Source organism: Sylvia atricapilla, chromosome 7 (genome assembly GCF_009819655.1).
Source record: "Sylvia atricapilla isolate bSylAtr1 chromosome 7, bSylAtr1.pri, whole genome shotgun sequence".
NCBI classification, from domain to species: Eukaryota; Metazoa; Chordata; class Aves; order Passeriformes; family Sylviidae; genus Sylvia; species Sylvia atricapilla.
In genome coordinates, this window is record NC_089146.1 from 22,478,439 (window position 1) to 22,489,934 (window position 11,496).

The 11,496-nt window shown below is 50.1% G+C and overlaps 1 protein-coding gene across 1 annotated transcript in view; it reads right to left on the minus strand.

Moving 5' to 3' along the window:
* The window catches only part of LOC136363562 (unconventional myosin-X-like), a 121,093-nt gene extending 118,696 nt beyond the window's left edge, over window positions 1-2,397 (minus strand). The window contains exons 1-2 of the mRNA XM_066322904.1: window positions 1,933-2,397; window positions 1,148-1,359 (exon numbers count right to left, since the gene is read on the minus strand). Of these exons, the coding sequence (XP_066179001.1) occupies window positions 1,148-1,359; window positions 1,933-1,985 (265 nt within the window). The 5' untranslated portion in view covers window positions 1,986-2,397. The remainder of the gene's footprint in view (window positions 1-1,147; window positions 1,360-1,932) is intronic.
* Window positions 2,398-11,496: the final 9,099 nt, after the last annotated feature.

Below are 11,496 nucleotides of genomic sequence, written 5' to 3' on the forward strand. Positions count from 1 at the left end.
TGGTACTTACAGGTGGGCTCCCCGCCTGGGTAGCCCAGGTGGTTTCTGATGGCCTCCCATAAATCAAAGTCTTCAAAATTGAAAGCAAATTCATCCAAGTCTTCATAGCCAAGTGAGTTGCGAATACAGGTGCTTATCACTACCTCCGGGCTGCTGCCCCCTTCTGATTCCTTTGCTGGCTCCTCTCTCTCTTGAAGGGTTGTCATTTTGTCTTGCGAAGGTCAGGAGTCAGGTGTCATGAGCGACACGCCTTCAGATGAGGAGCCAGGATAGCCAGGCTGATGCGTGGAAAGCAAGCTGTCCCCCTGGGGCGACTTCACCATAGCCCTGGGGCCAGCCCCGGTGCCTCCCTCCCCTGCTGACCGGGACTGAAGGTGCCGGCTGCAGCAGCCCCGAGGACTGATGAGGTTCCAGGAAGACTGGCTCCACCGAGGGATGCTTCTGTGGGGGGCTGCTCCTCCAGAGCAGGGTCCTCGCTTTTCCGTGGGGTCTTGTGCCAGATGCCCAGGGATGCAGCCCCCGTGGCCCGGAGACAGCCAGGCTGTGTGTGCAGCACCGCTCCTCTCCCTCACTCCCCTCTGGTGTCTCCCTCCCTCTCCAGCCTGCAGAGCAACCTATTGAATTCTCCATGTCCTCAGGCCCGGAGTGTGCATTTCCATGACGTCTCTTCTCTCTGCCCTCGTGCCGCACACAGGGGCAGTCCCCCTCTGAGGCGCTCCAGAGGGGGCAGCTGCCTCTGCCACGAGAGCAGAGGACAGGGGAGGCTCCTCACCTCAGATTTCTGCAATACCAGAGCTAGTGGCGTGTCACACAGAGGGCTGATCACTGGGAAAGTGTGTCAGGAGAGGAGAGAGCTAGGTCCCAGGGAAATGCTAGGAACCCTGAACCAGAGAGGACAGGGGGATGGGTAGAGGAGCAGGCATTCATGGGGTAAGCGGGAGTAGAGATGCTGAAAACACGCTGTGGACAATGCAAAGCTGACAGAGGTGAGACACTGTTGAAAAAGAAGGATCTGGGGAACAGGAAGGTGAGGACTAGATCCAGTGGCAAGCTGAAGACCATGCCTGAGGCTGCTAGGGGACACAAGAGAAGCATGGGACAAAGGGACACACACACTGGTAATGCAGGTAGTGTTGTAAAGCCTCACTTTTCATGCCATCCAAGTCAGCAGATGCCAACATCTGGGCCTCAGCCTCATCCGTGGGGACGCGCTGGTATGCTGCACTCTCCAGGGTGGTCATGCTGCCGATGCATATCCTCTCCTTCAAGTCATAGGTTGTCCGTTGTCCACTCGCCACCTGGCCCCAGGCCTTGCGCTTCTCCCACCCACGTGACAGACGCTCTCGAGGCCCGGGGGGGCTGCAGGAACAAAAGAGACTGACAGCAGTAAGCAGGGTGAATGAGAAGGGGCAGTAGCCCTCAGGGGTTGGGGTCCCACAGCCCAGCCCTGACCAGCAAGTCCCTGAGAAGGAGCAAGGCCAGGAGTCATCTCCTGCAAAACCTGAAGGCTGCTCCTTCTGATCCTCCTCTTCCCTACCACAGAGTGGGATCAGTGTGCCACTTGCGCCCAGTGTTGGGGACCTACACCTGAGTTGATGGCCTCATGGTCCCCTCCCGGGGCTTCCCAGCTTGCAGTTCAGCATGACAGCACAAGTTAGCTGGAAGGAAGAGTACTCCCAAGTTTGCAGCCCCGTGCCTCTAACCCTGCACTATGGAGATCCCATGGACCCAGGGAAGTTGCGGGAGTCCCGTGGAATCATCGTCCTACCAGAGAGCAGCCCTCTTGCTCACAGATGCTCTCCCTCTGGGGCCCATGTCCCTTCTGACTCAGCAGGCAAGTTCAGGCTACGCACAGCCACAGCCCCTGGGGACAGACTGTGCAGTGACCTTGAGCTGGGAAGAGCAGCAGGCAGCTTGGCACCGCTCACCTACCTGTGGAGAGAGGCGGGGCCCTTGTCCTGCAGCAGGTCAGCAAAACGAGGCATGGGGGACAGGATGCCACACTCCTCCTCCACGTGGAACTGCGCGGGAGCCAGAGTGCTGCTGGACTCCTCCTCATCGCTGCCAACGGTGAACTGCAGAGACAACAGTCCTGACAGCAGGAGCTGGGCACACAGTCTCCACCTCAACCCTTGGTGCTCAGAGCCTCCTCAGAATGGGCCACAATGACTTTTCCCACATGCCCCATACCCTGGGACTGGCCATACTGAGCCCTCCACTATACTAGAAACCTTAAGAACAGATACATTGGTCTTTCCCCATGGGTCTTACAGCCCCAAAATGCTCACACACATCCACTCCTGCATCCACACCAAGCAATGACTTACCTGTTAAGTCCTTTGGTGGCCATCTCTGCTGGGCAAGAACAAAAACACTCTTCCCACAATACTGCACAGCTACAACTTCTTATCTCTGAGCAGCACACTTGCTGGCACCCTCCTACCACCTCCCCCTAGACACCAAGCCCCATCTAGATAGGCATGCCCTGGCCTTGCCTTTGGTTTGCCTGGGGACTCCAGCTTAGGGGATGTGTCCTTCCCACGAGCTTTGGCCTCAGACTCTGCAGAGATTTCTTTCTCCTGGACCTCCTCTGCCTCAGACTCTCCTTCTTCCTCTTCTTCTTCTTCCTCTTCTTCCTCCTCTTCTTCTCCCTCCTCGTCCTCTTCCTGGATGGTGGGGGTGACCTCTGAGGGAGGTATTGAGGTTTTCTTCTTTTTCCTCCTCCTTTTTTTCCTCCTGCTGGCACGGGGTGGCCTCTTTTGGAACTTGAGGGCAGAAGGGAGGTGAGTGGAAAGGGGATGATGGATGTGGTGCGAGGTTTGGCGGTGGACTGAGAGAGAAAAAGAGAGTCAGGGGCAGGAAGAGGCTGGGAGGAACCTGCCAGGCGCCCCTCCAGGAAACTGCATGGTCTGAAGATCAAGGGGCAGGAAGGGCAAGGAGAGCCACCAGCCCACAGGGACATAGCAAAGCTCTTTCAATGATGTGGCAGGCTGTGTCCAGCCTGGGGTAGGTGGGGACAGAGCCCCTGTGCAGTGCCAAACCACCCCAACACAGCTCCACTGCCTTGGGGAAGGCAGCACTCCTTTCCCAGTGCTGCCAAAAGCCATTTACGTGGCTGTGCAGAGCTGCAGTGACCTGCCCCAGGCAACATCCTCTTCCTAAACCTGGGGAAATGTTTCTTGCATCCTCAAACAAGCATGATTTGGGTCCTTTACAAACTTTCTCAGGACATTACTTAGTGGCTAGGCCATGGCTTAGTGGTGGACTTGGTGTTATGTTTACAGTTGGACTTGATGGTCTTAAAGGTCTTTTCCATCCTAAATGATAGTGATTTCTTTCCTGCATAATTTTTTTTTGAGTTGAATAGACATAGTTTATTTATCCCTCAGGCTTTGACACAAAGTTCCTCCTACACAGCCACAGGAGCAACAGTGCAGATGCAACTTAAGTCCACACCCCATGTATTTTGAGGGCCTGTGTCTACCAGCCTCTGAAATTCAGGTTCAGTTAGGAGGCTGTCTTTCAAAAACCAGGGTAAAGAAACTGGGCTAAGGGACTTTTCTTTAAACTAATCTACAAAGAGAAATTCATACAGGCTTGACCTGGGTGTCATGGGAATTACGGAACAAGAAGAAATTAAGGGCATTTCTGAGCCTTCACTCCAAAACAAAGGCAATGCACCAGGCAGGGAACAGGGTAAGCTCAGCATCCCACTGTGAGAGAAGGAGAAGCCATTGCTGCCAGGGCTAGCTGCAGGCACAAAGCCTCCCACGGACAGTCTGCAGGATGCACAGGTCCTGGGCCTGCACCCGGAGCGGCTGAAATCAGGGGGGCACTGGCCACTTGGCAAGGGGGTGTTGCTCGACAGCTCTTCCTGAGGAATTGTTTCCAGTCTATTTTGATTTGGTTCCTTCCCAGCTTTCCTGTGACATGGCAGCAAAATCTGTTTATAGTGAAAACTACCTTCAAAGGACATTTTCAATGTAGGCTGTAACCTTCTCCCTGGGAGAGCCAGGCAGGTTCATTGTTCTGCTGTCATGTTTCCTTTCCTTTGGTTTCTCAAGTCTTTTCTCCCTTGTTTCCCCCCTTGGGAACAGCAGGGATATTTCACACATCCCCCTGGTTCAGAAGAAGCAGCTTGTGGCAAGATTAGAGGAGAGTTAGAATGGTCAGACGTTTGCAAATTGGAAAGAGTTTGGGCTCTTTATAAACACTTTTCTCTCAAAAGTGTTTTTTTCTTTGACTTAACTGGGTATACCCTTTTTCACTCACAAGATGTGGCAGAAAGACCCTCCTATCCTGCTGCTGCTGTACTTCCATAGCATGCCACAGATAGGTCAGGCACGAATTTTTAATATAAGAAGCAAGGTAGACCTCAACTATACACACGCTGCTTCTTCAACAGCATAAGGCTGCTGGTGAGGACACAGCCCATCTTTCCCTTCTGGCTTCTTCACTTCAGCCCAAGACAGAAACATTTATGTTTTGGATCAGAAGGAAACTGAAGCCTTGGGCTGCAGGGAAGGGCAGTGATGGTGTGTAATCTGGCACAGAAGAGGGGAGTTCTGCTCTTCTTTTCACCCCTGCACTCAGCCCACTCATGTCAACTGATCACATCTCCACAGAGGTGGTCTGGAGGTGGGAAAAACACACCTCTCTCAAACACAAAAGGATTCATACCTCCCTCTTCCTCCTCCTATCCTCCTGTGCATCCAGTTCCTGCCCTCTCTCCCTGCTCCCTTTCTTGCCCTCCCTGCCTGTATGGAAAGTTACTGCCAATCTAGTGTCCCAGATGTTTGATTACATTTCTTGGTGAACTTGATACAAGAGATATGAAAAAGTAATTTGGACAGGGAGCCCAGAAGGAAGAGCCTACATATTAGGAATTCCTGATTTCAACTAGAGAACGAAACATTTCTAAGCTCAGAGAGCATTCACCTCTAAGGCCTGGTATGTTATCTTTAAAAGTCTAATGACCTAACCAGATCATCCAGCTTTATGAACACAAACTGCATAAAACTTTTGATAACCAGGGTTGATGTCCTAAACAACAGAAATACATCAGAAGTTCAGAGAAAAAAAAAAAAAGCTCGATTCTGACAAAATAAAAATGATTTTACTATTAAGGAAAAAAAACCCATCCCCAAACAGTACAAATCTCTAGTAAATTTTTCAAAAAGCTTCTGCCATGCATGCTCAAGCAGATCATCCATGTCCTCCAAGCCAACCCGTACACCTGTGCACAGGCAGAGCTTCTGAGCAGGTAGGTCCCACGGGCACAGGACAAAAATTCAACCCACAGCAAAGCTATCAGCAGCTTGCAGCCATGTGCATGAGTGACTGTGAACCCAGATGGGAAGTATTACTTGAATGGAGCCTCTGTAGAGAAATGATACAGGCAAAAAAACAGCAGCTGAAGTGCACTACAGTAATAGACTTTTACCAGCAAGCTTTTATAACAGCCATTGGAATGAGTGGCCAAGCAGAAAACAGCCTGGTGATGTACTTGGGACATAATATTCCCAAGGTTGTAACCCATCGAAGCCACGCTGGAAAAGGAGCACTATGTGACTGTGGAGAGCCACAGACTGGGAAAATCTCCCAACCATTGCTATGTGTCTGCCACACAAACAGGCTGCTGGATGGTGGCCTCTTCCTGCCCTTCACTGCTGTTACTACAAAGTAACATAACCCACCTACACCCAGCAGTATCTTACAGTCACTCTTGTTGGTACCTTCTCATTTAACACCCAAAGCGACTTTGGGTAGACCAGTTGCCTTCATCATGAAAGAGCAGTTAGAGGAATAGATATGCTGCTCAGATGAATTCAGGTGAGATAACTACAGCACTTTAAATTCCCACTCCATTTTTATTTTGCATTTCTTTTCTTTGATCTGATAAGCCCAACGGATTCTTGAGTGCTATGTAGAAATACATAGGCATTCTGACTGGAGCCATCTGCTTTCAGACAGGGGAGGACAGCCTGGCTTCTGGTCATATTTGGATGTTTCTTTGCAGCCACATGGAAGAAAAATTGTTTTAAACTGGAAATTTCAACTTGGGGAAGTAGCTGCAGAGGTCTCAGAGACTGGTCTAGGAGGTGAGTGAACATCCTGGGCTGAGCTATGCTGGTGGGTGGGCTGTGCAGTAGCTATGCCTATGGAGACAGAGAAAAAACAGGAACAGACTGAAAACAGGCCGTGGGCACTGGTGCTAAACTATGTGTACATAGCACCTTGGGAACACTCTGGAGGAAGGAAGTGAATAGCAGGCTAATACAATCTGCAGTCCTGGCACAAGGCTGCAGAGCACATGGGACTGAGTGAGGGCTGGTGGTAAGGGTAGAAGGGGGTACAATGTTTCAAAACCTACATACATTCAAAATCTCTCTCACTGTAGCTGCGACTTTGCTTCTCCAGATTGCTTGATGCTGACTTGCTTATCAGGTCCCCAAATCTCTCGATTGACAAAGTCTTATCCAAGTCCTCATCGTCCTCGGCACCAGGAGAGGCTTTCTCTGCGTCATCTCTGCCCTGCACAGAAACCGCCAGGTAAGAATCAAACACGGCAGACCCCTAAAGCCCTGTGGATCCTCCGGCCCTTCCAACAGTGCTGGCTGGCTAAGGAGCAGCAGGCTCCATGCAACAGGCCTGGGGCATGATTTCTTACATAGAGGCACAGCACTGTTCAAAACCAAGTGCCAGAACAGTCTGGCACCCTCCAAGGCACACTCTGCACGGATTCCTTAGTGGTCCTCCACACCTCTCTTGAGTGGCAGGTATCAAGGGAATATGCCAGTGCCTGTTTTCACCATTAGAGGAAACGCATAGCTTTTGTTTGGCTGGAATTTCTCTCTCATCACATTTAACTGCTGCCCTCTGGTCTTCCCTTTGCCCAGTATGCCATCTCTCTCATTCTCAAACCTTCTCTGTATTTCTCCTTGGGAAACAGCATGCCTCCTCTGGTGAGCTGCCCTTGGGTCAACGACCACCCTGTGCCTTCCCACCTGCCCCCCCACACACCTAGTGACTCCCAGTTCCTCTTGGATGCCTTCTTCAGGCTTTTCCTCCTGTTTCAGGTAATGGGAAGTTCTCTGCCTTATGCTGGTGGAAGTGGCCTGAGATGAGCATCACCAGGTGTCCCCTCGCCTTTCTTTCCTTCTTTCTTTCTCCTGAGCAGCTGCAGCTGGTAAAATTTTCCATCAATATAGCTGAAATGCCAGCGCAGAGCTGTTGTGGACTCCCGTGTTTCCATGGAAACAGGAGGAGGCCTAACTGTGACAAATCTGCTAGGCAGAAAGAGGGAGCAAGGCAGCTTTAGCCGAAAGATCCCTCTCCTCACATCCCTGTTCTTAGCTGTGAGGAGCAGCTCTGTATCTGTGGGTGAGACTACTTCTCCTCTCACCTTAGCATAGGTGTCCCAAGCCCAGCCTAAATGGAGATATTCTATTTTCAAGTTGCTCAGCTCCTCCTGTCACTTGTGTACCCTACCCAATGGCATGTGAAGGCACAGGGACCTCACAGAGCAATCTCTGGCCTTTTCTGGGCCACAGTTTGCTGTCTGCATGGGGAGGATACGGGCTCGTGGGCAGCCTCGGGGCACGCTTTGTGCAGACCTGTCCCCGGTAAATGCAGGCTGTGTCTCCTACGCTGCCAGGACACCAGCCCCGCTCTCAGCCGGCAGGAGCATGGTCCCCGGGGAAGAGACAGCCCCGCTGCTGCTGAATTCCCACCTCACCTGCTGCAAGTCGATGAAGACATCTCCTACGGGAGGGGACTCTCCAGCTGCCATTTTGGTTCAGGACCTAAGGGCCTGGGCAAAATATCAACCCTTCTCTTTCACCGGCAGGCACCCAGCAAACCTGGAGAGTGGCATAACCTGTGGAGAGAGGGCAGGACAAGGGAATGTCGTGGGAGACTGCTAGCCACTGCCCTCAAGCCCCTGGCTCCTGATCCAGAGGTCACCTCACCAGCCCTTGGAGAACCTCCCTGGCATCATGAGGACGGGTCTGTCCCCAGCAGTGTGCAGGGGGAAGTGGCCCAGCCCATGCTGCTTTGGCCTCCAGCTCCAGCTGATCAGGGATAGATGGGATCCTGTCCTTCTTTGAAAGGTGAGAGGGGGCCAATGGAGACAGCAGCTATATATAACTCCTGCATGGGCTGTGCAAGAGAAAAAAACTGCATCCTGCTCAGCCACCTCTACAGCAGTGCACCTGTGCAAAGCCGGGGTGTGACTGACCACCAGGGAAAGAAAAAGTCAGAGAGATCAGGTGCTGGGATTACATGCCAGGAGCAGGCAGCAGAGTGGTCCTGTGGTACCTAGCTTTAACTGGGCAGATCCCAAAAAAGGCCAGAAGAACCACAGAGAGAGCTGTGCAGACCACAGAGACAGCACAAGGACAAACAGTTCACCATCCAAATGCCACACACAAAACAACACATGTTACAGGCAAAGAGACTGACCTTCAGGCTGCAGATCTGTGCCCTGTCAGCACTGGCAGGGCTAAAGGACACACAAGTCCCTGAGTACAGCACAAAGGAACAATCTGCTCAATATCCAGCTACAGGTGAGGAAGGTAAAGAGATGCCACACTTGACAAGGACTGGAATACAGACTAACACAGAAACACCTCTGGTCAAACCATCTACAGCAGTAGCACAGCCTAAGCAGCATGGGCTGCACCCCAGGAAGAACTAGAGATGGTACAGAGATTGGCACTGAGAAGACACTGATCCCCAAAAACTCATCTGAAACAGAGAAGATGTAAGCACATGCACAGTGATTTGGGCACGGGGAGAAGCAAAGTGTCCTCAGCTCACAGCACAAGAAAAGAGACATTTGTTAAAACTACAACAGTAGAATACAAATGAATTCAAAATTGGCAAAACATTTTTTTTAGTGATGTCATCAAGGAGCAAAAAACTGCAAAGTCAGAGGATAGCTCGGCCATCTCTCTGGTAAGGAGTTGTATTTATGACAAAGAAAATTAAGAGAAGTTAAACCCATCTTTCAGAACAAGCTATTCTCCAGCTATGAAAGCTTTGGAGTAAGTATTATAGTCTGTGTCCTGTCTATCTGCTGAGGGGTTTCTTACTGTCTCATCTGAAGTACCTACTATGGGACACTGTTTAAGACAGGTGACTAAAACACTAAAGATTGTCTAAGGATGAAACCAGTAAGGCCCCTTCATCATCCCTTCCATCTTTGAAGGTCTATAGTCTGCTTACTCTGCCTACATGAAGAGCTAATTCAAACCAAAAATCCCAGGACCACCTGTAAGGCAAGTTTTTGAGGAGCTAATCTGACCACTGATGAAGGATGCTCCTTTGCTCCACCTTCCTAATTATCAGGAACAAGGCAAAACATAATGGAAGAAACCCCTGAAACACACCTCAATGGACTCATCACTAATTTCATCCTCAGTATGACCTCAACAGCTCAAGAGAAATAGGCTACCAAGACAGACATTTAAACAGCAAATGCAACATCCAGGCTGTCCTTTTAGTAGGAGGCATGATAGAGAAAAGGTTAATACACGGAGCTTTTCTTCCCTTTTTACTTTTTTTGCATTTAATTCAAGAAGAGAGTATAATTCCATTAAAACAAACAGCAGTACATTTGAAACTAAAGGCAGGGAACATTTTATTCCGCTGGGAAGAGCTGGCAGGGGAACCTCACTTTGCAGGGCCATGGCATCACCACTGTTAAAGAAAGGATTGGACGTTTTTAAGGAACAGAACATTCACAACTACAGAGTAACTGCAAAAACATGTTGCAAGCACTATAACTTACGGAGTAAAAAGATAATGGGGCTTTGGACAGCAGCTCCTGTAGAGGCAGAATCCATAAAAGTTAGCCAAATGGTAAAGGTAAATTAACAAAAGAAATGCCACTAACAGGCCTTGTGGGGCCTTTGAAGTAAACTAAAAACTATCAGCAGGGTTGTGAAGCAATGTGCTTTGTTTCATGTCAACCTTAGGTATGTCTGAAGCAAGGCAGAGGCTCCAGGGGCATTTTGTGCTCTGGGAGGGAAGAAACCCACATCCTGGAGAACTGCTGGGTGCAGCATACTCTGCTGACACCAGCTTTGTCAGATGTTACACTGAGTTTAAAACTACAGCCCAACTGCCTAAATGAAATTAAAAGCGAGGGAAAATCCAGCACTTAGTCTTTCTTTACCCATCATAGCAGTGCACTCAGAATTATGCTGAAGCTATCACTCTAATGAGGCTGAACAGATAAAAGCCAGACAGTTGTAGTAGCAGTAAGAGAGCCCTGAGGATTTGCTTTGAAATTTCAGAGGGACTGGGAGATACCCACGGGGTTTCCTTCAATGCCCCACTCACCACCCTGTGAAAGCAGGATGGGATGTGTGGGCACCCCAAGCTGGCAGGACTTGAGGCTCAGCTCTTGGAAGGCTCTGACCCTTTGGGAATGAGAGAGAGTTGAGGATGAGAGGTATGTTCTCCAATTCTAACCCTACCAGCTCTCCTATTTCTGAAGAATAGAGAGCCCACAGCCTGAAAGCACTGTTGCTCCCCTTCGGCACGGTCACAGCTGGCCACGGCCACTAGAGGCCACTTGCCCCTTACTCTGCGCCACCTCTGGAGGAAGGCTGGATGGACACCTACTGGGATCCTGCCTGGCGTTTTTATCACCCCTCAACAGATGGAGAAGAGCAAAATTTTGCCGGTGGGCCAGAGGGATTGATTTATAAGGAAAGGTTAGGAGCTAATTTTGTCTAACACAATATGGGATGACTAAGATGGGGAGGGGACAAACCAGCAGTCTGCAAAGATCTCAAGGGTATAAAACACAACTAAAGATTTTTATTTTTTTTTTGGTCAGGCAGCCTTTCATAAAGAGACTTAAGAATGGGTTAAAATTTAAAATAGAAACTTAAAAGGAGTATCGGAGAGAACTCTGCTAATAAGCACCGTGCTAGAGTGCCGAGCCTGCCGGCATCACTGTCTGGGTTGCCTTAAGAAGAGCACAAGACAAAATGGGAAACTAAAAAAACAAACACCACTAAAGAAAAGCAAATGACTGATACCTTCATCCTACTCTATCTCCTGGTTGTGGGGAGTACGTGATTCAGCATTCCCACTAGAAGTAATTTTCAGTAATAGAAGCATCATGCCAGCAGGCCAGATTCAAAGGGAGGCCAGAAAAATCCACAGCCTGCCAACCTGTCCGCACTCACACATCCCCACTCTCTCCACAAGCACATCAGTGAACAGAGCTGGCTCACATAAATCACCATTACTTGTACTGACCATCTAGGCTTAACAGATTCTGAAGGAAAGTGAGCAGGCATGTCCCTGCAATGCTGGCAGCTACAGCATCTCCCACATGTTGCTCACAGGGACTCCAGTGGGGCTCCCCCTCATCCCCAAAGGCTGCTTCACAGTGTCAGTGCTTCCCTGTTTTGCTGAGGAAAACGCAATCTGGCACATCTTTGAGGGCCAAGACAGCAGTTCATACTGTCCCTTTGC